Source organism: Fusarium oxysporum, chromosome VIII, assembly GCF_013085055.1.
Source record: "Fusarium oxysporum Fo47 chromosome VIII, complete sequence".
Taxonomy (NCBI): Eukaryota; Fungi; Ascomycota; class Sordariomycetes; order Hypocreales; family Nectriaceae; genus Fusarium; species Fusarium oxysporum.
Window position 1 is genome coordinate 572964 of NC_072847.1, and position 26033 is coordinate 598996.

General features: G+C 48.5%; 12 protein-coding genes across 12 annotated transcripts; 2 read left to right on the forward strand and 10 right to left on the reverse strand.

Annotated features, from left to right (window-relative positions):
• Positions 1 to 301: 301 nt before the first annotated feature.
• On the reverse strand, positions 302 to 1102 carry FOBCDRAFT_242350 (uncharacterized protein; the record flags this gene model as incomplete). Its single annotated transcript, XM_059610479.1, has 3 exons — positions 302 to 340; positions 376 to 933; positions 995 to 1102. The coding sequence occupies 3 exons, from the start codon at positions 1100 to 1102 to the stop codon at positions 302 to 304; spliced, it is 705 nt and encodes a 234-aa protein (XP_059467731.1).
• Positions 1103 to 2075: 973 nt separating this feature from the next.
• On the reverse strand, positions 2076 to 2564 carry FOBCDRAFT_204855 (uncharacterized protein; the record flags this gene model as incomplete). The annotated part of the gene is made up of 2 exons (XM_059609144.1): positions 2076 to 2302; positions 2366 to 2564. The coding sequence occupies 2 exons, from the start codon at positions 2562 to 2564 to the stop codon at positions 2076 to 2078; spliced, it is 426 nt and encodes a 141-aa protein (XP_059465553.1).
• A 1083-nt stretch (positions 2565 to 3647) lies between these two features.
• Positions 3648 to 5311, forward strand: FOBCDRAFT_242351 (amino acid/polyamine transporter I; the record flags this gene model as incomplete). Its single annotated transcript, XM_059610480.1, has 2 exons — positions 3648 to 5127; positions 5298 to 5311. 2 exons carry the CDS (start codon positions 3648 to 3650, stop codon positions 5309 to 5311), a joined length of 1494 nt encoding a protein of 497 aa, XP_059465554.1.
• A 357-nt stretch (positions 5312 to 5668) lies between these two features.
• FOBCDRAFT_187108 (uncharacterized protein) lies at positions 5669 to 7076 on the reverse strand (the record flags this gene model as incomplete). Its single annotated transcript, XM_059608649.1, has 5 exons — positions 5669 to 5859; positions 5974 to 6329; positions 6379 to 6497; positions 6546 to 6814; positions 6869 to 7076. The coding sequence occupies 5 exons, from the start codon at positions 7074 to 7076 to the stop codon at positions 5669 to 5671; spliced, it is 1143 nt and encodes a 380-aa protein (XP_059465555.1).
• Positions 7077 to 7545: 469 nt separating this feature from the next.
• On the reverse strand, positions 7546 to 8436 carry FOBCDRAFT_142587 (uncharacterized protein; the record flags this gene model as incomplete). Its single annotated transcript, XM_031189152.2, has 3 exons — positions 7546 to 7782; positions 7839 to 8086; positions 8142 to 8436. The coding sequence occupies 3 exons, from the start codon at positions 8434 to 8436 to the stop codon at positions 7546 to 7548; spliced, it is 780 nt and encodes a 259-aa protein (XP_031036417.2).
• A 446-nt stretch (positions 8437 to 8882) lies between these two features.
• FOBCDRAFT_252026 (uncharacterized protein) lies at positions 8883 to 10431 on the reverse strand. The gene has a single exon (XM_059610986.1). The coding sequence runs from the start codon at positions 10408 to 10410 to the stop codon at positions 9058 to 9060; it is 1353 nt and encodes a 450-aa protein (XP_059467732.1). The 5' UTR covers positions 10411 to 10431; the 3' UTR covers positions 8883 to 9057.
• A 128-nt stretch (positions 10432 to 10559) lies between these two features.
• Positions 10560 to 11976, reverse strand: FOBCDRAFT_228698 (uncharacterized protein). The gene is made up of 6 exons (XM_059609790.1): positions 11849 to 11976; positions 11427 to 11807; positions 11311 to 11385; positions 11078 to 11268; positions 10962 to 11034; positions 10560 to 10919 (listed from the first exon to the last, which is right to left on the reverse strand). The coding sequence occupies exons 1-6, from the start codon at positions 11964 to 11966 to the stop codon at positions 10594 to 10596; spliced, it is 1164 nt and encodes a 387-aa protein (XP_059467733.1). The 5' UTR covers positions 11967 to 11976; the 3' UTR covers positions 10560 to 10593.
• Positions 11977 to 12206: 230 nt separating this feature from the next.
• FOBCDRAFT_187118 (amidase signature domain-containing protein) lies at positions 12207 to 14367 on the reverse strand (the record flags this gene model as incomplete). The annotated part of the gene is made up of 4 exons (XM_059608650.1): positions 12207 to 12626; positions 12669 to 13834; positions 13878 to 14053; positions 14097 to 14367. The coding sequence occupies 4 exons, from the start codon at positions 14365 to 14367 to the stop codon at positions 12227 to 12229; spliced, it is 2013 nt and encodes a 670-aa protein (XP_059467734.1). The 3' UTR covers positions 12207 to 12226.
• Positions 14368 to 15174: 807 nt separating this feature from the next.
• On the reverse strand, positions 15175 to 21029 carry FOBCDRAFT_242357 (pyridoxal phosphate-dependent transferase; the record flags this gene model as incomplete). Its single annotated transcript, XM_059610481.1, has 10 exons — positions 15175 to 16256; positions 16302 to 16817; positions 17052 to 17649; positions 17907 to 18086; positions 18129 to 18286; positions 18571 to 19286; positions 19332 to 19563; positions 19609 to 20626; positions 20668 to 20764; positions 20848 to 21029. 10 exons carry the CDS (start codon positions 21027 to 21029, stop codon positions 15175 to 15177), a joined length of 4779 nt encoding a protein of 1592 aa, XP_059465556.1.
• A 177-nt stretch (positions 21030 to 21206) lies between these two features.
• On the forward strand, positions 21207 to 22593 carry FOBCDRAFT_228708 (pyridoxal phosphate-dependent transferase; the record flags this gene model as incomplete). The annotated part of the gene is made up of 2 exons (XM_031189142.3): positions 21207 to 21950; positions 21996 to 22593. Coding segments are annotated over 2 exons (1211 nt in total), but the record flags the coding sequence as incomplete, so codon positions are not given.
• A 312-nt stretch (positions 22594 to 22905) lies between these two features.
• On the reverse strand, positions 22906 to 24630 carry FOBCDRAFT_204865 (uncharacterized protein; the record flags this gene model as incomplete). Its single annotated transcript, XM_031189141.3, has 2 exons — positions 22906 to 24366; positions 24412 to 24630. 2 exons carry the CDS (start codon positions 24628 to 24630, stop codon positions 22906 to 22908), a joined length of 1680 nt encoding a protein of 559 aa, XP_031036406.3.
• Positions 24631 to 24983: 353 nt separating this feature from the next.
• FOBCDRAFT_296659 (uncharacterized protein) lies at positions 24984 to 25849 on the reverse strand (the record flags this gene model as incomplete). The annotated part of the gene is made up of 2 exons (XM_059611894.1): positions 25423 to 25849; positions 24984 to 25193 (listed from the first exon to the last, which is right to left on the reverse strand). Exons 1-2 carry the CDS (start codon positions 25753 to 25755, stop codon positions 24984 to 24986), a joined length of 543 nt encoding a protein of 180 aa, XP_059467735.1. The 5' UTR covers positions 25756 to 25849.
• Positions 25850 to 26033: the final 184 nt, after the last annotated feature.

Below are 26033 nucleotides of genomic sequence, written 5' to 3' on the forward strand. Positions count from 1 at the left end.
GGAATTCTTAGTGTAATAAAACGGCACTTGATATGTATGGAACTCCTTATAAATTGGGGAAAATCGGAGGAGCCGATAAAAGGCTAGGATGGACACGACTACGCAAAACCAGCCTTGATCTGATTACCCCTTACCAGTCTTAGTCGCTTTGAAGCCGAGACCTCCGACACATTCTCCTTCAATTCACAGGTAAATAGTGAGTAAGTTGGTCTGATCTTGAATCCCACTGCTAAATAAGAGACTCGATAACAGACATGCATCCAGCTCCTCGACCTTGATACAAGCGAGACAACAAATTGTCCTAAGTGGAAAAGCCGGGTGAACCAATAAAAATTCCTTCCTATACAGTTCTAAGTTACAATAGGAAGATATCACTTGAAACCAGCCTGAATCTGATATCCCTTGCCAGTCTGAGTGGCCTTCAGGTTGAGCTTCTTTGACGCATTCGCTGGCCTCGTAAATGAGGATGATTTTGCCACCACTAGCTCCTTTTGTCTTTGAGGTGGGGTTGCCGAAGAACACTTGACTACTGAAGGGCTGCTTAGAACAATCGTGATTGGTTGTACCATCGCTCCAGTTGTAGTACTCAAAAAAGCCGACTCGTCCATTCAGCATTTTGCCTGCGGAAGATGGAAGCATCCACTCGCCGATTACATCAGACTTTCCAGTGACTGTGTCGATAAGAGTTCCTCTCCAGGTTGTGCCGCCAGTATTCTTCACGGTAATGTTGTAGAAGTGAGAATAGTCACCGAAAATGTCAAGAGCGCACCTAACTCCGAGGCTGCCATCAGCTCCTGAATGACAGTTCTTATGCTTGGTAGTCGTTCCATTCTGGAATGAGGAAAAGGCTGCATGAACGACCTGTCTACGTCGGCTGTCGGGACACAGCTGAAGGCCGGTGTACCCAACATCAACCCCGTTAAAGCCGAACTGCTAGGCAAGGTAGTAGCCACTCGTGCGAGGTGCCCCTTGCATGCTGATGGGGGAAAGTAACATCGCTCAGTCCAGCCGAAGGTTTCTTTAAGAATGCCCAGTAATTATAGACCGAGGCCAGACCCAGGGAGGGGAGGTTGAGAGCCAGGATCGTCGCTGTGAGCTTCATAATATTGATTTCAAGTTGTGCTAGTTGTAAAGAAATAGTAGAGATGTTGAAATACTTTCAGAGGTAATGTATCAGAATAATACTAGGGAAGACTGATATTTATCTCTGTTTAAAGAATTGGATCAGAGGAACTTGCCTACAACTTTGAATTTGGTATAAACTTAGGAATGTGAAAATGTGACCTAGTAACGGTGGGCTTATTTCGCGTCATACTGATTCTTAGGAAATAATATCTCACGTAGCACTGTATGTGGTTTAGGCTATTCTGACCAAATTTGCTGGAGGAAGCGTTCAGCTCTGTTGTCACATGGGATGTCCGGATACATCATCTTCAAACAGATGCCGGCAAAGGTTCAGCTCTGGTGTAGCAAATGCTAAGATATCCTGGTACTCTAGTAGTCAAAGAAGTGCCTGAGCACACACAATAGCAGCGGCTCTAACAGAGAGCGATTCTAATGCTAGTGGGGTATTATGACTATAGATACTGTGAATGCATCAGCATGGGACGAGTAGGCTTTGAGTTTGACCTTGACGTTGAATTTGTAGTTCAACGAGGATTTGAGCGACAAATTACTGAGCAGGAAGCGCGAGAGCCTATGAGGATACATGGAAGAGGAGAAGGATACTTTCTACTTGGGAGGACAGCGAGGCTAAAATATAAAACCCTTTTCTGGGCTCACAATAGTATTATAGAGTATATGTACAAGTAAGAAGGAAAGAAAATAATCGAGAGAAGTATTTCCTCAAGAGAAGAAGTACAAGAGCACTAAACAATACATGCTCAGCTAGTGAAGATAATAATAACACTACCAGGGCCGGTAGAAATACCTTGTGTGACAGTCTGTCCAGAGCGTACAAAGCTGGCACTTCCGCCGCCTCCAGCACCTGGGTTTTGGGAGCCTTCAGACGCGATATACCGTGCAGCGACGCCAGAGCCACTGCCAAAGTAGCCGCCGCCACCTCCTCCACCACCTCAGGCAGTGGAGCCGTTGGGCCCGCGGGGGCCGTTGGCACAATTGCGACCAGACCCGGCACTTCCATTTGCGAAATAGGTAGGGTTTGCTGTCACCGTTCCAACAGAACCAGGGGCAGATGTAGTGCCGGGCGAACCACCATTAACGGTAACCAACTTATTGTTCGGGGTAACCGCATATACAACGGTGAGCGTCTGCCCCTTCAAGCCGCCACCGTCACCCCTTGCTGTATCATATTGGGTTGTAAGTTGTCGAACGGTTGGAGAACCTGACGGTGATAGGAACGTACCACCGCCGCCACCACCAGCGACAACCACCAAGTTACCTGCCACAAACAAAGCAGATCCGCCACCTCCACTGCCGGCACCATCGGATGCTTGACCACCGTTACCAAATCCTTGTCCGCCATTGATGGTTCCACTAGTAGGCGACGAGGTTCCCATTCCGCCTGCTTGAATGTTGACAATCTGGCCCGGCACAGCAGCCATGCTTCCGGAGATTTTCTAGCCACGGCCACCACCATAAAATGAATTACCACCAGCACCACCATTGACAACAAATTGCATCGTTTTAGCGCAAGCAGGTACAGTGAAGCTGGCTGTAACTGATACTGTATTACTCGCTGAGATTGTGCTGGTCACAGCACAGGCATAGCTGGCAATAGTAGTGGTGCCTCCGCTATTAGCGGGGAGAGTAGTGAGGCCGGTTGTTGTGGTAGTTCTTGTGATCGTAGTTAAACGAGGGGTAACGAAGGTAACAATAGTGGTCGTTCCTCCGTTTGTAGCGGGTAGCGTCGTACGGCCAGTTGTCGACGTAGTCCTTGTGATCGTGGCCAGCTGAGTAACGAAAGGAACAAAGGTCACAACAGTTGTAGTTCCTCCTGGTGTAGCTGGAAATGTATTACGACCAGTCTAGATGGCAGTAGAAGTCACTGTAGTCAGGCGAGTAACAAAGGAACAAAGGTGACAATAGTGGTGGTTCCCCCACTTGTAGCTGGAAGGGGTGTTGCACCAGTCCGGGTGGCAGTCGACGTAACAGTAGTGAGTCGAGTGACTGGGGGCTGAACGAGGGTTATAACAGTGGTGATGCCTCCCATGGTAGCAAGGAGCGTAGTCAGACTAGTGGTCGAGGCAGTTGAAGTCTCCGTAGTAAGCCACGTGGGTTCAATGACGGTTGAGCTTGTACTAGAGATGCTCGGGCTGGACAATGCTTCTGAGCTGGACTCGACATCAGAAGTAGCTTAATGTCAGACAAGTAATATTTCCACGTATATCATGCTTATTTACAATGAAACTTATATATCTCAGCAAGTAATTCAGGGTAAGTTCGGTCAATCTATGGCCCACAATAAGCGAGTAGTGACCTGTCCATCTCCCTGGAGCCCGGATCTGGAGCCGGGTCCCTTAGACTGGGCTAAAAACCTGCCCAAAAGGGAATAGTCTTGTCGTCCCCAGATTCCAAGCCCAGGTGGACCATCAAGTTACCAAATATGGAGTAACCCCAGATCCTTCACTTCTATAAAACAGCTGCCATTCTCTCGTTTATTGTAAATTGCTGTTACCCTCACCAAAATGTCACACAAACGCGACTCTACTTCCTCTCAAATCTACAGAACCGAGAGCTCATCTCCTGGTGTTCTCCAAGATGTATCGACTCCCCAATTACGAAAGAATCGATCTTTCATTTCAGTTCTCGGAATGTCTCTCGCCATCACTGCGGTACCTTATGGACTTGGTGGTCCGTTGATGTCCTCAGTCTACGGCGGTGGACAGCTCTCGATGTTCATTGGTGTCTTGGTTGTTGTTCTTCTTCAAGGTGCCGTTGCAGTATCCCTGGGAGAACTCGCCTCTCGATACCCAACTTCCTCGGGAGTGTACTACTGGTCGTACAGACTCACCGAGAATAAGAAATACCAACACGCAATGGCCTACTTTACCGGATGGGTATGGCTTATTGGGAACTGGACCATCGCACTCTCTGTCAACTTTGGATTCGCATCTCTCATCGTTGCGACTGTTACTATGTATCGACCCGAGTGGACCGCCACAGCGAACGAGACTCTATATATATTCTTTGGGATATGCATATTCATTTTTATCCTCTGTGCAGCTGCAGATAAAGCGTTGCCTTTGGTCGACACTGCAGCAGCAATTTGGAGTGTTGTGACCACCGTCGCAATCCTGATCGCTCTCAGTTCTACTGCCAAAGAAGGTCGGCACTCGCCTTCATATGGACTCACGCACTACGACACCAGTATCTCTGGCTGGGGCGAGTTTTCGTTCTTCATTGGACTTTTGCCTCCTGCTTACGCTCTCTCCGCTATTGGTATGGTCATGTCGATGACTGAAGAGTGTTCAAAGCCAGAGATTGAAGTGCCTCGAGCAATCAGCATGTGCATTCCAATTGGCGGCGTGTCAATGCTAGCATTCGTTCTTCCCATCTGCTTCACCTTGCCACCACTGGAGGATATCCTCGCAGCCCCTTATGGTCAAGCACTCCCCTTCATCATCGATACCGTCACTGGGTCAAAACCCCTCAGCTTGGCGCTGTTGATCATGGTACTGATGGTCACTCTGTTCTGTTCGATTAGTATCACGACAACAGCCTCTCGGTGCACCTGGGCCTTGTCAAGAGATGGAATGCTACCATTCTCGCAAATCTGGTCTCGGACCCTCTTCAACCAACCTATCTACGCTCTAGCCCTAGTCACAGTCATCGAAGTCTGTCTCGGTTGTGTCAATCTCGGCAGCACCAGTGCCTTTACTGCCTTTGTCTCAGTCGGAGTTATTGCCCTCGCCTGTGCATATCTCATCCCAATCGCCATCAGTCTAGCCTTTGGAAGAACCGAAGTAGCCAAGGCAAAGTGGCACCTGGGGGCCATTGGTACAGTGGCCAATGCAGTCTCAGTCTTCTGGATCCTTTTCCAACTAGTCCTCTTCAGTATGCCGTCCGCATTGCCGGTCACAGTCGAGACCATGAACTATGCGTCAGTAGTCTTTGTGGGGTTCTTGGTCCTATGTGGAGTTTGGTATTTTGCCTGGGGAAAAAAGAGTAAGTGCATGACCCATTGCATGATCGAGCTAACAGATTAGCTCTTGCAGGACCCAAGGCTAAAGCGGAGCTCACTATGTACTAGAGGAGCAAAGAGGAGACACTATGTAATGATGACTCGATCCACAGTAATAGACTAGCTGTATTTGGGAACTCTTATGGCCATGTAGGAATGGCTATCTAATTGACCATAAAGCCAATCCCCGCACAGCAAGAAACCTACTGCTAAGAGGAATATGTGTATTGATTGTGACTAGAAATGGGTTCGGGCCGAGGCCCGGCTGGTGTACAAGATAAACCGCAGAAGCCGACTCCTCACCTGCACCAAACGCAGTGGCAGTATACTCTGACCAGGTTCTTCTCGCTTCATGGACGTGAACGTATAGAGTGAGTTCTTGCCATAATGCGTAAGTTGCACTGGTTAAATTGACCAATATTAGGCTATCCAATTTCTCTTTCAAAGCGGTCTTGCAGTGCTGTGAATAGGCTATAGCTATTATTTTTGAAGAATTCTTTTGCCTTGGAGGCTTTTCCAGGACACCTAACCAGTCATAAACGCCAAATCCACATGCAGCCTCTCTAAGCCAGCTGACCAGACAATATCAACCCACGCCATAGAGCGAAGCTTATCGACCAGACCATTCCATATTAGGCCCTGTACTCTCATCGTGCGTTGAAGCTGAACCATCAATCTCTGTCTGTCTTGCCCGACTTCCGTCAAGGCCCCAATGACTAGTGTAAATAGTTCAACGTGTTCTAGACCCGCCCAATCAAGTCTATGCTCCCTGTACATCCTCGATAGTCTACCTCTCAGATGGGGAGTTACCACATTGAAGGTCCTATTACCTGCCAAAAACGTGACAGGGCCTGAAAGATACACAAGCACTGCTAGTCGAAATATCTCGTAAGTTAGAAGACAAGGTGCCAAGGAGTTCTGGTGGATATTTGGACTGTTGTATCGCGGCAGAGTCAGTGTTTTATATACTCCAACCTGAAGTTCTTCGAGCAGAGCAGAATCCTCACTGAGATCAAGCTCAGACTTTCCGGCAGCCAGATAGGATAGTTTGAGTAGTAACTCCAGAAGCAGCTCGGTATCTCTGCGGCTCTTTTGTACAAAGTCCATGGCCTCGTCCTCAAGGTCAGCTTGATATAGCGTGAGATGAGGTGGTTGGTCTAGGATCATAGAACCAGTCAAGTCCATCCTATGGATATCAGTCGTATTACACGGAAGCTTCAAGATGATGTACATACCAAATCGTTGTTACTTGCAGATATTGGGAACTGAGGGTATTTATACCACCTCGATACTCAATCATCTTTTGCAGCCCCGACATATGCGTCTTCCACCGTGTCAAGTTGTTGGTAAACATCTGTTGACAGTCAGTATGAGCACTGGAAGTAAACGTTTTAGAACTGACATCGTAGCACGCCAAATTCACCACTACACCAATAATGGCTTCGTGAGCCATAAGCTGAGCCACCCCAAGCTGATTTCGCAAGATTTCAATCGACGCATTGTAATGTGTCAAGCTGCTGGCGCTCTCTTGAGATGCCTGTCCTCCGGTCCGCTCAGGATCTATCTCAAGGCGAGCAAGGACCAGGTGCATAGCACTATCATCAGCAAATGCGAGAGCGAAACAAAGCTCACGCATAAGCTTACAGACCGGCGCCTCCTGATCTACAGCTACTGCGTATTGTTAGAACTCACATACTTGGTTGGGAGGATCGTGGAACAACTAACAGAAATGGAGCATACTGCTCGTTCGGGCGGACATGGGATACCCGCTAGGCTTTTGGTAAGGGCAAAGAGATGGGACTAAATTTAGCGAATGTCGATACCCCAATGCCCAAGACGATGTTTCTGTAGTTCTAATGCCAGGGCTAGAAGTGTTGGAGCTCGCTACGGCTCCTGGGTACTGTGATGTTGATTTGATAGATTTCAAGGTCATTTCTATTTTGTCGTCTGGGCGGGCGCGCCTCCGAGTGATGCCAATTGGCTTCATCACATGACTGTTAATTTTCCTCTGAGTTTTCCGGTCTTTTATGTCTTGTGGTCGAGCAATGTTGACAAACATTAACTCTACCGCTGGTGGATAATTGCTGACTCGGGACGTGGACATTGTAGATATGGGATAGAAGCAGGAGGGGAGATGCATGGGTTTTTCTTGGCGAGTCCCTCGCTTTAAATGAGCCGCTCTATCTAGGGGTGGTCCGTGAGTACAGTAGCTGCTGGAGGATTTTGGTTGTCAGCACTAAAGCTCGAAACAGTTCCTAGCCCGCCCGCCAGAGAGCGATTGGAGGCATGATCGACTAATTTCGTATCTCAGGTACAATAAAGCAATTGCTTTGAGTACAGTAAACCTCATCAGCACAAAGGAGTTATTGTTGTCAACTAGATACATCTTAACAAATATAATCTCAGTTGGTGACTCCACCACTAACAGAGATGTACTGTCCCGTAATCCATCTCGCTTTCTCAGAAACCAGCAAAAGTACAGCATCAGCGATATCCTTTGAAGTACCAGCCCTATTAGCAGCTCGTGTGATCTCGATAGAGGGCCGTTGGAACTCATCGGCTATGGCTGCAGGAATTGCATCAGTCAAGACAGGGCCAGGGGCGACTCCATTGACCGTGATACCCTTGCTGCGTCCCCACTGATCTTTGTGTTAGACACAGCACGCAGATTATTCGATTCAGAGCATCAACTTACCTCCTTAGCCCAGGACCAAGTAAGACTGTCCAGAGCAGCCTTGGAAGCACCATACACTGGGATGTAATCATCACCAAGCTTGGACGCGATTGAACTAATGTTTACAATACGACCGCCGGGCGCAATGAGAGGTACAACAGCCTGAGCAACAAAAATTGGGCCTTTGATGTTGACGTCAAGTACTCCAGTCAATTGTTGAGGGTTGACTGCCAATGTCTCGCCAAAGAGTGGTACTCCTGCATTATTGACTACAGATGGCAAGTTAGTGTTTAGTGGTTAGATTTGCAGTGGTCATGCACGTACTAAGAATATCGACATGGTCGGTGTTGAATGCTCTTAAAGTCTCGTTAACCAGATATTGAGCACCCTCGGGGGTTTCGATCGAGGTTTGGACAACAGCTGCTTTACCGCCATCTGCTCTTATACCTTGGGCGACAGCATGGGCTCTCTTGGTCACAGAATCGCTCACGTAGTGGATGGTGACGGCTGCTCCATTACGTGCCAATGTTACGGCTATAGCTGCGCCGATGCCGTTTTCTCGGCCAGAGCCAGTAACTATGGCTATCTTGCCATCAAGAGAGAGACTGTCAATTGCCATGATGAGGGATAGAGGGTTAATGTAAAAGTTGAGTGATTATTAGGAACCCAATTGTTGTCGACAACGCTTCTATTTGTATTTACACCGATCCATTTTTGAAGCCTAGTATTTCTAGATACCCATAAATGTAATGTAGTCAAGCTATCACCGGTTTCTGATCTAGGTAAGAGGTGTTAAGACCTGATTCCTATTCAGGCTAAGTATTTCTCATCAATCTGCAAAAAAGACGATACTTATAGACTCTAAATTCATCGAGCAATCGAGCTGTGGATCAGAATACCGCCCTCTTCGAAAAGTGATGCATACCTGACTAAACCTAGATAGGAAAAAGGTATCCTTGTCACTCTCGGCTGATCCACCACACTGCTTACCAAAAATGATCCACATAGTTCGCTAGCCGTCACTTCTTACTTATGTCACCCTACTAACCAACCTCGCCGCATCAACCGTAAAGCAAAGAGAGAAGCCAAGAGACTACCAGGGCAAGAGAAAGATGTCAAGAATAGCTAGTCGAAAATTCACTAATCCTATGCTGATCTTACCTAAGTCTTGTTGTCATTTAGAATAGACGTCGTCACCGTAGCTAATCCATTATCCTTTGCCAAGCGCTTCTCAAGTTGCTCATTCATCAATGAAAGGGATTATGCCTTCTTCAACCCACCAAGTACGCTGCGCCTCATGAGAATCTCCCCCCGAGACGAGGTTATATGCCTCTTCATCCGCTTCATAGTCATACGCTTCTCCTTGCGGCAGAGGATTAGAGACTCGCTTTTCTTGGGCCAGCCACTTCTTTCGATGTGCATAAACCCGACTCAGGGCGCGCCACCGTTCCCGCCCAAGAATTTCATGTCCCCAATTCGACATGACATGGACAGTCGTGATGGTAGGTATATTCCACCAAACATTGACATCGACTATCTGCCGTGAACCTACGGAGTCTCTGTATACGAGAAGCTTCTCTCGTAGAGACCTCTGAACCATGCTGAAGTAACTGTTTCGTTCTAGACCTTGATGATTGTGAAGAAGTTCCCCGTATGGTCCGATAGATGCTACGGTCAGGGGACTCCAAGGGTTCGTAGGGGGAAACAGCTGCGGAAGTACATCAACCTCGCTGACAGGCTGGTAGCTCCAAAGACACTGGGTGTCATATTTGTGTCGCTGCTTCGCCCTGGCGTAAACGTCTTTCATCGGGCTGATTAACTCCATATGTGAATCTGTCCATTCCACCAAAAGTAACTCCTCGAGATGCTTGAAAAGTCGCAACACAGATGACAGATCGGAGAACTTGTAGTTGCCCTCACTGAACCTAGGATGTGCAAGATAAAGAGAGCCTGTAGATTCGTCCAAGGCGACTCTTTTGACCTTTTGCATGTCACTGGGATGGAACTGGCTGATATCCCACGCACAGCCACTTAGTACCCGATGCTTGGTACCCCAATCATCCCCGTGAAAGATGAACAAGACGTCGTGATCAAAATTAAACCATGTTCGAGGACCGTGAAATCGTGTGCGAAAGGCAAGCTGATAGCCTCTCTTGATCAAGTCGTCTCTAGATTCACGGCACGTATGCAAGAGTGCAGGAATTGGAGCAGTGCTGTGCATGGAAACCTCCCTGCAGAGCTGCCACGCATATTCAGGACACTGGCTTAGCCAATCTAGACTCATTCGAGGAGCAAGCTTTGTCACGTTCCAAGGCTGATACGCGGACTTGGTACTTGAGAATCCATAACGTTCAAGTGTACTCTGTGTGGTCTGAGAGGGAATTTGAGACCGCCAGTTGAACGAGAAGTGTGTAAGAGATTCGTCTAGTCGAATAGCGTTTGGCGTCGCGCGTATGTGGTCTGCAAATTCATCGTAGTCCTGCTCATCAAACTGCTGGACGTGAACAAAGCGGGGTGGCGTGGCCAAGCTGTAGATCTCTTGGCGGAGTTCCAGAGGAAGTGACGAGAAGTAATGGAACTCAGTAAGAGCCATCGCAAGGTATTTAAGTTCTTATCTGTATATGGATTGCATGAAGTTGGTGAAGCCTTACCGCTTTCAAGTGCCAGCTGCGTAAGCATGCTGACATTGGTCCGCGGGAAGAATATTAGTCCGCGCATCTTCATTGGCTAAAGAATCGCGTAGTCGGAGCATCATTTATGTTTCTGCCTATTCTGTCTAGTACGGGAAGCTTCCCTCTGGGATCTTTTCCAAAACTCCCGATTTCTTCTGTAACTCATCCTGCTCATGCAGATACGGCAAAAGAATATCCGCCCAGTGATGTTTACCCTTGTACTTTGAAGCAGCCTCGTCCCAGTTCTCAATTGCTTCGGCCAGGCGCCCTGGAACATGGGGCTCTTGTGCAATCGTAGTGATTGGCTCAAAGTATGTACGGACCGTAAATAGGAGAGCCTTGGACCGGGGAAGTCGTCGGAGTGACTGTCTCTCAGAGCGGAAGTAGAGGTCGTTGATGGTGAGACCCTTGTCATTTGCCGTTTCCCAGGCTGAGTTGTTAGAAGAGTTCCCTGAGAGATGGATTGACTTACAAGCTACTTCGTTGCTGTCTTGATCACCCATGCGGTGAGACCAGTGAAGACCATCGTCGAGTTGAATAAAGAACTGCATGGTCAGCAATGTACTAGAAGACAGGAAAGAGACTCACATTGTTTCGAATAACCGCCTTGTCTGGCTGCATCGTCTTGAAGAAGCGGTTCATTGACTTTTGAAGCTTTGTCTGGTAGTGGGGGACCTTGGCTTCGATGTGTAGAGTGTCCAGAGACATTCTGAACTTTTCGCTCAATCGCCAGAAACCAGGGAGACAGACAGCTCCGGCGTCAAGATGATATTGACCGTCTGAAATGTTAGCCAAGTAACAGAAGTAATTGTGGAACTTACCGTCTTCTTCAACCATGATGACGAGATCGTCTTGGACCAGTTTGGCTGCTGTTGCCATCGCTTCCTTGGGAGTATCTGATGGTCAGCTGGGTCTTGGCTCTGAGGATGATACGTACTGGCTGGGTAGCTGAATTCCTCCTTGGTCAATGTATTGCGAAGGATGCCATTGCTGAGTTGAAAGATCTTGGGGTACCGAGCAGTCAAGTACGCAGTCAGCTCCTCTAGAACCTCGAAGCAGGCATCTCTAGTGACAGCGTTGTCTACATATTGAACATGCGCATCAATGTCTTTCTCTAGCTCAGAAACCTTGAGATCGTGGTACCAGAGAAAGTTGGAATCCATCTCAATCCAATTGTTCCAGTCTAGCTTTCGAATGCCCATGGTGACGTGATTGGGTCCATGGCGACATGGCCGGTACAGCTCAGGCTTCTTTTCGTCCAAGTCGAAATCGACAAGAGGCTTTGGTGAAGGAGTCTTCCATTCGATGTCCGTTTTAACTGTCTTGTTAGATAGACTCCCCAAGCGTTGGAGGACATACTGGCGGGTTTTCCCTTGCGCATCCATTCATACACAGCAAAGAGACATAATCCCACTGCCGCAAAGGCAACGAGAATAACTTCTTGACGAAGACCCATTGATTCAAGTAGTGAAGACATGATTGACGTTGTGAAACAAGATCAGAATGTCGTTGAACTTAAATATCTGTGGCGATGATAACCGTGCCTAGAAACTTTCCATTTCCGGATTACTTCCCCGACTTGCCATCAGCGTATCAGACCAGATGTAATGACATCTGAGCTAAACCATTTGCGGTAATTTACCACGATTCAGCTTCCCCGCTCGGATGATGTCGTCCGCTGGTCCCTAATTGCGGGGATGTATTGGGGACGATGATTATTGACTATCTCTATACTACTTATGATGTTTTACCAGTCTTGGCTGTCTTGATAACGCCTTCTTTGTGGAGCGCCTCGATGATGTCGAGAATCACAAAGTCACAGCCTTTTGCCGCCATTATGTTTACTCCTACAGGAACAAGCTCGTTTTGGAGCGTTGAGTTGGAGAACTGGCCTAGGTCGAACATGCCCAGTGAGACTGCATAGTCTGGGAGACCTGCGACAGAGGCTAGTCTTCCAGCGTAGACGGTCTGACTGCCCGAGTTGTTGGAGTCTGCCTTTTCTGCCTCCAATGATTCCTCGCAAGCTTCCTCGGATCCAAGGGTTGAATTACAGTTGACGGTAGTGTTGAGCTGGGTGATGAGAGTCTGCCGGTTGTAACTGGCTTGCAGAAGCTCGCGGATATACGGATTTGAGCCACTGATCTGTTAGTGGTGTAGAGAACTGACAGGGGAAACATACTCTTGGGAAACATCAGGCTTGTATGAAGGATAGCTGGCCGATAAATAGACGTAGACAGCATTTGAGCAACTGTTGTTGTCAGCAGTCAAGAACTCGCTCGCCACCCATTCCTCAACTCCCTTCTTGGAAGCCAAATCATCTTCATGAGTCGACTCAGTCATCGTATCATTAGCGTTCATCCATCCCTCGCGAATCTCAGGCACCATATGAGGGAATGCACCATCGTGAAGACTCTTGTACTCTTCAACATAATCTTTGCCAAACTCGTTCCACTGCTCATAGGTTGTCAGGTTCAAGTAGACATTACCCACGATGTTGGAGATGGCTATGTCCCCAAATGACTTGGGTGTAGAGTTTGTCCAGGCCGAATCAATTGAGAAGACAGTGCCATTGGCTGATAATAGACTTGCAAGGCTGTTTAAAAACTCTCCTACTGCATTCGCCGCTTTGGGGGAGTCTTTCTCTAGGTTGAGGAGAAACTGTTCACTACCGCTGTCAAAGAGGACCTCAGATGGCAACCCAGCATACTCTTTGATCGTGCCAGCGTAAAGAGATCGGGTGAACTTGGATAAAACGACAGGGTCCCTCGCAATGATGCCTGATGTATCCATTGCCGATGAAAGAGGAAGAGCTCCAGTCAGATTGACAGCGTCTTGGGTAGGGCGATTACCATGAACAGCATTCTGGAGTGCAGGGCCACGAATACTACCGCCTGTATCACTTCCCATGCTAGCATCAAGCCAGTCATACGAAGCGACAGATGCAGCTGAGCCACCAGAGCTATCACCAGGCGAGTTATAACCGTCCCCTCGCGGATTGAAGGGGAGAAGGTAGTCGATGTGTTCTGTGACGTATCCGCCAGCAAACGCAAATTCGGACATTTTGTTCTTTCCAACGACTACGGCGCCGGCATCGATGAGTTTCTGTACGCATAGAGCAGTCTTGGTCTTGACATTGCTCATTTCGTACAGTGCTCTGTTGCCTCCACTTGTCTTGACACCCTTGAGGTCGTAAAGATCTTTAACACCGAGACGAAGACCGGCGAGAGGCTTTTCTTTCGTGGGTGTGAAGTAGAGACGGGATGGAACGGCAATCGTGAGACCTCCGGCGGAGAGGGTGCCGGCGCGAAGGGGATGGTGGGTTCCGGAGGGGTCTTGGTATGTAGACTGTTGCTGTCAGCGATGTCGAGTGCATAAGCGGGGAACATACTTGGATGAAAGCTTGGTTGGTGTCGACATAGAGACGGTATGCTTGGAAGACATTGCCGGTGTAGCGATGTACAAAGTATGGACCCGCTGGCACCGACTCTTTACCTGTGTATATCGCTGAAACGTTGTACTTGGAAGAATTGAAGCTCAATTCTTTATCAGAATTGATGTACAAAGCTGCGACAGTCAGACAAATCACCCCATCATTCGCAAAACTTACCTTGGGTAAACTCCTTGGTCCAGACATCATCCTTCTCATACTCCCCAAGCGCAGAGGCAACACGCTCAGCATTTGCCGTCTGGTTCAACTTGACCACCGTCAAAGGCGTAAATTCATCAGCACTGACTGAAGCGTCCCAAGAATTCAATTTCCATGCTGCGGTTGGAGGAACAAAGTATTCTTGATCGCCAAGCTGTATCTGCCTCGAAACAGAAGCGGCAGACACACCCACAAGGTAGAATATACCCAGTACCAGGGTAGAAAACGACATTATAATAACTGCTGTCCATTAATCTTACCAGCGAGCGGGACTCTTTAAATAAAGTGCTCGCCAAGACTGTACATCTTGGCTTACAGGCGTCCCATGTTGATAGCAAGGTCCTCCGTCCCGTTGTCAGCCAATCGTGGGATTAGAATCTTTAGCCCCCAAGCTGTCGGAGAGCTCGGGGCTAAAGCTGACGATCTTGGGTGACGTGTAGCGTGGTCCCAAACCCCACAAGCCCTGCCTTGAAACCAGTTGACATTATCCCGTTTCGGCTATTCAAAAAGCGTCCATGTTGAGATCAGCCCTACGAGCTGGCGGCTGACGTCTGGGGATAAAGTTGAATTGCCAGTTTGAGCGAGCTGAACTTTGCTAGGCGGATTGATAGCAAGAATCAGAGGCAATTGCATCATCTACATCTTCAAATTACTTGAATTGCCTTTTTCACTCTAATACAGTCGTAGATCCTCCTATTCTACAGGCCACTATAATTGGCCGATTCTAAAAGCTTATCCACGTTAAAAAGTCTCGGCAAAGTCTGACCCGAGTTTCGGATGAATCAAAAACATCGGCAGTTTCACTTGGCAGCAGATAAGAGTAAAAGGTTAAATTCATCGGCCGATTTTAAACTTGTAAAGTTAGAGTTCCCGTTAGAGTTTAATAAGCGTAACATTCATGTTGATCGTTATATCTGGCCACTGTTATTCAGCGCCTCTGTAATACCGACATCTCGTTTAAACGCCTCGAGCCAATCTTTGTTCTCTGCGATGGTTTGATTAAATGGGTCGTCACTAAATTGTTAGCAAATTTGAAGTATCAGCAGATCGAGTTTAAAAAGGACACGTACTCGTTGTAGCTGATCCATCGCGCGTAATGTTGGATCTCTTCGTCTGAGGGAACGCGACTTGCTGGATTATGGGGTGACATTATCCCAGTTACCCAACGTCGTAATTCCTGCGTGAACCATCGCCAGTAATTGTGATCATTCAGAAAAGCTGTACTTGTTTTGAGAACGAGACCTCGTGCGGCGAGGAGATGGGGATCTGGACGCAGTGGCGTGTTCCAAGCTTCGGAGGTTTCTGTCGTCGTGGAATGTCGTTGTCGGAATGCGGCTAGCCAATAATCGTCATCTGCTGCTGTATGATTGAGATTTGAATCTGAGCCGTGAATGATAACGCGCGCTTGTCGGCGAAGGTCGTCGTCGGGTGGTTCAATGCCAATGACGCGTTGCAAATCGAGGTAAGCCCCAAGTTCTTGCTCCAGGCGCGTATAATCTTGAATCATGGCGTTCAAGTTCATTCCCTCGGATAAACCAATCAGCTCAATTCCTGTACGTTGTCGGAACGGCAGCAGCCAATCCCCGGGTAAATGAATGATTTTGATAAGCCAATTCGCGATGAAATCAGATGGTGTTGCTGAAACCTCTTCCAATCGACCGACAATTCTGCAGCATTCTTCTCGCAACTCATCATCTCTAATACTCAGTCCAAGGAGCTGCTTCGCTTGTACAAACTCTTGCAGCTGCGTCTCAAAAGGACATCCTTCAAAGATGTTGTTCTTTCCACTAATTTCCAGCGAAGAAAGTCGACTCTCGGCGTTTGATCGCATTGGTCCGAATTGAGCTTGTTGTGAGATTTGAACGTTCGAAAATACCAGATCTCTGAGCCAGGATGGACAGATCAAGTCGCCATGTGACAACGGTTCGGCGGCAAATAGGATCCGGCACGCCTCGAGCTGCATCTCATCGCCGGTCGGCATTCGCGCATGTTTGTAAAAGTGATTCTGCATGAAATACGCGAGCTCCAGTTTGAGTAACTCATAAGCTGTTCGGGGTGTTTCAACAAGTGCACGACTTCCTTCGAAAGGGAAAGGACTATTGCGTTCAGTTTCGATAAAGTCTAATATGTCAGTAACTCAACTAATAGGACCGCGATAAAACTTACAAGGAGGAATCGAGTTCTCGACAAGCTCAAGAATATGCGGTTCAAATCCCCAATCACCCTTCCAATCAGCCATAGTCTTGCCCGTCTTGAAATGATCTGCTAGATGATGTACACGGTCTATCCACGTTTCCATAACGAGATTGCAGAAACCGCACCGGGAGTGTATTGCAGGCGGCGGAGCTTTCCACTGTCTCATCGGCCACTCGGCGAATTTGGCGTTGTGGACCAATTTCAGATGTTGATTGAGATGGTCCTTTCGATTAAACGTGCGTTCTTGAACAGGTCGATTCTTGCACGCTGAGTAATTGTGTGTTTCGATGTGTGCATCGTCGGGATCGACGTGGCCGCAGAAAACGCAGCGTATTTCGGGACTATCGGCTTTTTGGCCACGGGGTCCTTCTGGACTGCAGACCCATCGTTCCAGAGGCAGATGAAGAGAATTCTCGTGTCGTTGCCAATCGTGCTTTGCTCGGAATGTCTCGGTGCAGAATGTACATTGGAATGCCTTTCGGGGAGCTGCGAGAGATCTTCGCTCTTCTTTATATGCACGTCTTCTGCGACGAGAACTTCCCCGACTAAAGAGCTCATTGAGACCGAGTGATGAGCGACTTGTATGTGAATTAACTGAGCTGATTGAGCTAGACCTTGATGTGCCGACACTTCTAACTGATGGCGTTCGAGACAGTCTCGTATATGGACTCGTGGAACCTATCCTATTAGCCTTACTCACTCACGCTTCGCCAAACTCACCTGATTGCGGTCGCACTGAAGCTACAGCTCTTGCAATGGCAGTAACAGCAGCTGGTTCATCCTCAGGCGGTGAATCAACCCATCGCTGCAAAGGATCCATATCAGACGTATTCCTCACAGCAGGCGTCCCAGGTCTCGGCGGTATATCCATAGCTGGCGTATCACCATGTCTCGGCGAAGAAGCACTCGACGGAATCTTTCCTCGTCGTCTCGCATTAGCCAACCAATTAGATATCTGCGTCTTTGTAAGCCCCGTCTCCTCCTGCAGCATCCGCCGCTCAGGTTCGCGCGGATACGGATGGTTCTGATGCGTCGCGAGCCAATTCTTCAATATCCTCACCGACTCCCTCGTGAATCTCCCGCCGACCTTTGCAGGCGGCGCTGGTGTCGCTTGTTGAGTGTATCCATGCAGCGACAGGGGAGTGAAGGGATTTTGCGGCACAGGATGAGTTGGAGCAAGATTGGCCATTCCATTTGATAGGTCTGTTGGCGGGGCTGAGTCGGACATGTCGGGGGTTAAATCATCGCTGATGAAGCCGTCCAATAGATCGACGTCTGTGAAGAGATTGGGGTTGTTGAAATTCATGGCGGATGGTGACTGTAGGGGTCAATGCATGCAAGTCACTGTAAAGGTGAAGAAGAGAGGTCTGATCCCTTCAGTAAAGGTTATCAAGTGGCGGCATTGTCTGCTGGCTTCTGATTGGCTGACCAAAGGGAAACCTTGTCATCACGCCCTATTAATGGGGCGTCATGTGAGCGGGGAACTGAGGCTATGAGTAGGCTAATGAATTCTGGATATGTCTATGAATGTCTATTTGCTTGGTGGAATGTTTCGTGAAGTTGAGATAACATGACGGGGATTGGTCTTTGGTTGATATAGATGTCGTCAAATTGTTTGAGGACGTCAGGGTATGGTCTGAGATAGTCTCTGGCCTGCCAAAGGTATTTCTCCGCCTTGGACGGATTGCCGGTATTCTGAAGCATTCGGGTGATGTATTCCTCGTGTCTCTTTCGCTCGTCTTCGGTGAGGTTTTCCTGGAAATGTTAGTGCGCCCTATGTAGGATCAGCAAACGTACCTTGATGTCAAACATGAGATTCATGGTTGGTTCGATGACGACTGCTTTAAAATCGACATCGGGATGCTCTTTTTGAAGATCCTTGGTTTGCGCCTCAAAGTCAGAGATTGACTGCTCTCGTGTCTTTTCGTACAACTGTTTTGAACTCATTTCGGTATCTTTTTGATGTTTGGTTGATGTGCTGGTGAGTAAAACTGAGATTTCGTGGTGGATTGACGTATGACCCCTCCGACACGTCAATCATGCAGGGGACTGTCGATCGCCCCAGAAATTGCATAACGTCACCAATTGCACCGGCGGGGGACGTTTGCAAGGCATCATTGGGGTATGAAGCAATTGAATATAACATGTATTTGAGGATAGCAAACATGCTTGCTAGACTCAGATTCGAGGCATCTCTCGTAAGCGAGAGCATTCATTTTGTGAGGTAGTGACTATTTACTCAAAGCCCCCAATAACAACCCCTGCAACTCTTGAAGACTCTGTCGACTCGTCTTTTGACTCGCCATGACATAGAAGACGTTGCCCAAGATTCGGCTGTGAGCATTCCAAGTCCCAGTTCCCTCTCTCAAATGAGTCTGAAGCTTCTTGGCAGCCAAACTCTTGTACCCAACACCATCATCATCCCTCAAGCTAATCGCCAAAACACTTCCAAGAGCCCAAACACCTAAAACCTGCTGATTATGCGAGACATTGTTGACAAACTCTCTCGACCAAACAGACCAAGCCTGAGTATCTGTCTCCCAGTCACTCTCCGCCCATTCCCATTCTCCCCTCTTCTCCATATCCTGCATCTCCCGCACCGACTCAACAGCAACTTGGCATCCAACAGCATGAGCCGTATAACTATGTCCATGCAGCAAAGCGTCACTCTTGTCATCACTAACAAACGCATCAAAGATACTCTCAGATGCCATAGTCGTGCAGAGCGGTACAAGCCCTCCCGTAAGTAGTTTAGCGTTGACAGAGATGTCGGCGTCGGTGCCGAGGAACGACGCCGCTGTAAACCGACCGAGGCGGTATAGCCCGGTAAAAACTTCGTCGAAAATTACGGGGAGTCCAGACCACGAGAGTGGGTCCTTGGGGCTGGATCCATTGCCGAAGAGGTGAGGGGATCGACGGACGACATCCACTAGAGCTCTTTGGAAGAGGGGATCACTGGATTGTTAGAACATGGAATGAGAGGAGAATGAGAAGACTTACACAAAGATCATGCCTCCTGCGCCGAGAATTATCGGCTCCATCATGAGAGCGCCGAATTTGCGGCCTGATGCTTGGAGTTTCGAGAGAACGCCCTCGATGTAGCGTTCGTACTTTCGGTACTGCTCGGTATTGAGCCGAGATCCAAGATCAAAAACCTCCGAGATCGATTTGAGATCCGAATCTTGTCCCAGTTCATCCCTCAGACCACCAGGAACCTGAACAACCCATTTTCCTTTGACGCATTGAATGGTTGGATAGTCAAACCAGTATCCCTTACCTTCATACCACTCAATCTTTTCATTGTACACACAAGGCTCTGCGCAATCCATCGCACCAATCGTATCACCATGATAACTCCCCTTAAGGCCAAGAATGTGGACATTATCATTCGGTCCCCAGCCATACCTCAGCCTCGCTGCACGTAGCGCCATCTTGACAGCGACTTCACACCCCGTACTTCCATTATCAGAGTAGAAGACACGTGAAAATCGTGGATTGCTCGCCCCCTTTAGTAGCATCTCCGCAAGCGCTAATGCAGGCTCGTGGATTGCCTCGGCAAACATGACGTGTCCGTAGCGACCGGCGGCATAGGCTGCTGCGAGGGTGAGGCGCGAGTTTGCGTGGCCTAGACCTTGGGACCACCATGATGCTGAGCCGTCAAAGGCGGGTTGGAGGAGGTTGGGTGTCTTGGGATTGAGGACTTGGAAATAGTCGCCGTGGGCTGAGTCGATGGCTGAGATTGTATCTGCGGTGACGAGCTTTTGCTGGGTGAAGGGGTACCAGATTGATTTGCTTGCTTTGGAGCTCATTGATTCGAGGCGGGAGATGCGTTCTTTTCCTCGTTTGTCGAGAGCCTCGAGGACGTGGTCCACGTTGCTGGAAGCGTAGTACTCTTTCATCTGCTCGATGTCTTCCTTTTCGTTATCCAGTCGAGAAGGCGGTTCGGGGACAGTATCGACTGATATGCCGCCTAACTTTGCAAAGTAGTCTCGGAGGTATTGATAGTTTTCGTACTTCATATCCTGGAACAGGAGAATTGACTCAATATCATGGCCGCGCATTCGCAAAGACTCGTATGCTGAAATTGTCTGTGAGATGCCGCCGAGCTTTGAGTCGCCGACGAGAACGACTGGCGCACGCAATGGCGCGTAGAGATCAGCTTGGGTTGTACCGGATGGACCAGGTGAGTGAACGCCTCCAGCAGTCTCTAGAAACAGCCATCCTGGACCCTCAGAGGCATATCGAGAGGTGGTGTCGTAGATCTTTGTGAGAACATCCTCATCGGATGGAATTGGCTACTCCGTAAGCTTCGTTCAGCAATCAATTGACCTCATACCTTGCCAGATGCCTTCGCAGCGATATGAGGACTGCAGGGAATATCGTACTGAAAGAGCGTCTCATGGTTCGTCGACGGAGCATATCGTTGAATATGACTAATTTGTTAGACAATTCTCCCAGAATCACCAAACTTCTACTCCAATTAGCCAAGTCTACTCAATTGGCCTCAAACTTACACCATCCATCAGCCTCATTCGCAGCCCCAGTAGAAACCGGCTTCAGAAACCATGTCCTATCACCCCGCTTAACCGCAGAATTACACAAAATCGTACTGAAAATCGTCTTTCCAACATCAGTATTCGCACCGTAAACCTGATGCGTTCGCAGCGATCGCCAGAGAAGAGCCGGGACCGGCGCCATTTTTTGTGATGAGTGAAATGGACAAAAGGGTTGAGGTGGAATGCCGCGGTTTATAATGGAGGGTCTAGATCGGCACGGCAAAGAGCTCCGGGCGGGGCGGGACTCAACATGTACTAAACCCAACAAATTCCGCGTGCTTTACCAATTGAAGTGGCCTGTGAGTTTTTAACTTTGTAACAATGTCGAAACTGGAGCAGCAGTTGAAAGCGCGATTATTGGATCGTGAGAAACGATCGCAATTACGACGATTGACGACGTTTCCACCTGACAATGTCGATTTTTCGTCAAATGCATACCTCTCTCTGTCATCGGTACCTGAGATTCGACGCGCCTATCACTCGCTTCTTGAGAATCATGCAGCGCCGCCTCCGTTGTTAGGCTCCGGTGGTTCACGACTATTGGACGGCAATTCAACCCTCGCGGAAAATCTTGAGAGAGACATTGCGGCATTTCATAACGCAGATGCTGGGCTGTTGTTTAATTCGGGGTTTGATGCGAATGTCGGTCTTGTGAGCTGTTTGCCGCAGCCGGGGGATGTTGTTGTCTACGATGAGCTTATTCATGCGAGTGCTCATGATGGGATGAGGTTGAGTCGGGCGGGACGGAGGGTGTCGTTTAAGCATAATTGTGTGTATGGGGAGGGTGGACTAGATGATGTTTTGCGTGGAATTGGGGGCGAGAAATCGGTGTTTATTCTTGTTGAAGGTGTTTACAGCATGGACGGCGATGTCGCTCCTCTCAAGGAGATTGTCGAATGCGTCAAAAGTCGAGTCCCAACTAATGGCTACATCATCGTCGACGAGGCACATTCTACCGGCATTTTCGGACACCAAGGACGCGGTCTCGTATGCGAATTGGGTTTGGAAAAGGAAATATTTGCACGACTGCATACCTTTGGCAAAGCAATGAGTTCTTTTGGAGGTGAGTAAAGCTAAAACCGCTCATCCAACGAAGCTAACCATGCAGCTATTGTCTTGTGCTCACCCACGACGCGAGAGTATCTCATAAATTACGCACGAACTCTCATCTACACGACTGCAATGCCATTCTCCTGTCTTGCGAGTATTGGCATCTCTTATCAGTATCTGCAGAGTGGAAGGGCTGATGAGAGGTTGAAGCATCTTTGGAGTCTGGTCAGCTACACGCACAAGCTACTAGCGGAAGCGTGCTCTTCCAGCCAATCAATCCGCGCGGAGGAAGCACCGAAATCACCGATTATACCGGTTTTTACATCACAGCCACGCAGTCTAGCTCAGTTTTGTCAGGAACGGGGGTTCACGGTTCGTCCGATTGTGGCGCCGACAGTACCCAAGGGCAGTGAAAGGGTTAGGATATGTGTACATGCAGGGAACACGATTGCGGAAGTGGAAGGCTTGGTCGACACGATCAAGCTTTGGGTGCAGGCTCATGAAGGGGGGTCTGCGAAACTTTAGACATCGCCTGGGGAGATAGGTTGTAAAGATAATATAGACAGGAATGCCACTAGCAATCTGGGGCGTCTTCATTCTTACTAAACGCTTGGGAAGCCTTCAGCTAGGAATAGCAGTTTAAGTTCTTGATGTAAGCGTAATACAATGACTAGTGAGGCGTCTCGGCAAACCTTACGCCCATCCATACTATCTTGGGTCCAAACTAGTGTCTCGCGAGAGGCCTATATAAACTCGACTTGCCCCAGTCTCACTTCTCCTGATATTATCGAGGCCATTTAATTATGGGCACTCACCATAGTAACGGTGCTATGAGGAGTTGCAGCTTCATCACCATCATCGCTTAGCGTCATGAATCAACGAATACATCGGCATCTATGTTTACTTAGACAAAATGATAACTGAAAGCAATAATCGAAAAGCTCCTTTGCCTAGAGCATCGTCTATATCTACAGCTCTCCCTGTCCATCCCGAAACACTTCATCGTACCACGGCTTCTCCGCCTCCGCCTTTTCCGTCTTTGCACGGCAAACGTACCCGAACTCATGCTCTACGATACTGACCTCCCCCGAATCGATAATGAACGTTCTCGGCTTCTTCTGAGTGACATTCGACCGCGACTCCCAGTACACCAATCGTTCCCCGTTGACGGCAATCTCCAGTAATGGCTCCGCTTCGACGACCTCCAGTTGAGACTTGATGAGTTGGCGAAGGTACGGAAAGAACCAAATCCTATCCCACCAGAGATAGCGACGTTTCTTTGCTCCATCTTTGTGAGCGTTGTGGTGAACAACCACGGGAATGGCAGTGGAGTAGAAATCGGCGTACACAGGCATGTCTCCCCAGTCTGCTGGATCCTGAAGGATCTGGTTCAGTGGGTTTGTAAAAGATTGTATATCTTCTGGCACACCGTCTAGTCTTGGCTCGATGCCGAGAGATACTGACTTTTCAGCAATACCAGTCTCGTTATTCAGCGCAATGATCTCGCCATCTTGTTCCTCGAAGACAGTTGGAATGAACAGATTCTGCATATAGTCCAGTCCGACATGATACTCAAAGTCGCTATGCATAACATCGAAGCTCTTGTCCTTTTGAGACACGGTATTCTTGCGAAGCCAGCGACGCCAGATTTCTTGTTCCGCAAAGATCTCACCGAATATTCCTTGATCGCTGTACAAGTCTTTGCCATTCACCAAACCTCTCTGCATTCGCTCATGCACGCGACGAAAGTATTTTCTCATATCGCCAACAGGACCAATCATGCTCCCGCTATTGAGATATTTCGGTCGTACATCATGGAATACGTTAGGGTCTTTGTCGGTATTCGGTCCGTAGAGGTCTTTACGAGCTTGGCTTTCGGGGAGCTGATCGCAGTGGAGGACGGAGCCTGATGATGGCGGAGGGAAGCATTTCTTTTGGGCTGAAACGATGATGGTCTGTTCCATTGGAGGTTTGCATCGACGGTTCCATTGTGACGCCAGTCGTTGGTTAGCTTGACGGTTTGCTTCGTGATATCGCTTGAGGAGGACCTCTGGCGGAAGCTGGAACCAAACGTCATACGAATCCGTCAGTACAACTATATCATTCTCCTCGAGTCTATTCTCGTCCGAAGTGTCGGCCTTCGAAACGCTATCAAGATACTCCAGAGTACCTGTAATCTTTGCGAGGTGAGACCCTCCCTTCCAACCTTTAGACTTATCGTACGTCTTACCCCAGTTCACAATAACTGGAGCTGGATACCCTAATGCCAACGCACTGGTGATGACTTTGCATAAATCGTGGTCTGGGTTATTGGCAGGGAGGACTATACTAAGCCGTCGATCCTTTGAAGGAAGCTTGGCAATGTCCTGCTGAGGGTACGTCTCATAGGCCTGGCCAGCCGCAACCTCTCCGGCCAAGAATGCGCGGCCCTGGTTACATTAGCATTGGCGTTGGGGGCTCTTTTCTCGCCTTACCTTTAGGGAGGTGAGTGCTAGGAGGCCAGGGAAAATGAGGAGAGCGGCGATGAGGATTAGAATTGTCTTAAGGGGGAGACGAAGAATGCGTTTTGCGAAGAGCTGGAGGCTTGAACCATTCTTCTCGGGGGTGACAGCATCTTCAAGACTGCTGCTGGAATCAACCCGTTTGTAGCCTTGAGGCCATATCTGGGGGATCATTTGGCGTAGAGTATTCATGTTGTACGTTTAACAAATAACATAAACGAAATGCTAAGTTATTTCGGGGGAAATCCCTGATATATAAACAACTCATCACATTATTTTATTCCTGCATCGCCACAGCAGGAACAAATCTCCGCATATCTTGGCAACTAATACAGTGACGGTTCACTACTTGGCGTCAGCACATATCAACGCAACACAGCAGAAACTGGCAATAAGCAGGAAATTATAAAACCTTCACCGTCCAATTAGATGCCCCTGGTGCCATGACCCTTCCTTGGCTATGCCGAACGTCCCGAGCACGCCGCTCAATGGTGGAGGCTACCCCATGCGCCCTCGTAGCATCCCGCCTAGCGTCTTGGTATACATCAAAAGAGTAGAATAGGATCTCGCTTGGAGTAAATGACGCGGTTAAACGACTCTTGCGTTTCGTCTTCTGGTGTCTTTGGGCTGGTATGCCTCGTGGTCAATCCCATGTGTACCCCATTTTCTCCACCATCGATTTCCGTAGGATAATCCTTTGCTACGACTCCAATGGTTGTTTGGTGTTTTTCGCACCTTTTTCCGCCCGTGAGTGCCTGTTCTATAATTAGATATTGTTGAAGTCGAGATGAGATACGTACATCTTCTGTTGTTTCTCTTTGTTCGAGTTGTAAATTGGTTGCACTCCGCACAGTACTTTCGATCACCCATCCAACCCCGTAATCTCATAAACAAAGGACATGAAATGCATGCGCAATGCTTCTTGCAGTATGAAACATTGCAGACTGGATGATCATTTGGGTACGTTCGACATCTGTAGCAGACTTTGCGCCCTCTGTATTCATGGCGTCTGAAGCGATGGCCGGTTGGGAAGTAGATGACTTCTTGCTCTCTAGCGCCGTCGCAACCTGGCCGGCGGGGAATGTTGTTGTGATAAGGATCTCGGCATTCTGAAGGGACGTCGGGGGTTGGACCAAGTTGATCGACCCATGTAAGATTAGGTTTGCTGGGGATGAGTGGTGTGACGAGATTTCGCATATCAGGGCCAGTTAATGAGAGGCAGACTAGGTCGTTTCTGGAGCAGAAGTTTAGGATCTCGAGTTTGAGCTCTGGGGGGAACTTGTGAAAGAGAGTGAAGGGTTCCGGAGATGCTGACATGATGTCAGATGCGGCTGAATAGAGAAGGTAAATTTGGTTGGTATTGAGTATCTAAGTATGATGAAGGAGAAAAGCTGAGATATTTATGAGTCTTGTTCTTTGTGCTACATACTCCAATCTCGATTGTCGCAAGGCATCTTAGGCAGCCTTTCACAGACTCCGCAAGTCAGTCACGTGTGGCGTGTCAGCCTCGAAATGTGGGGATTCTGCCTGATTTACCGCCAAATGAGAGCAGAACTACCTTTTGCCTTGTGTTTTTTGGCCACTTGCTTGGAGGT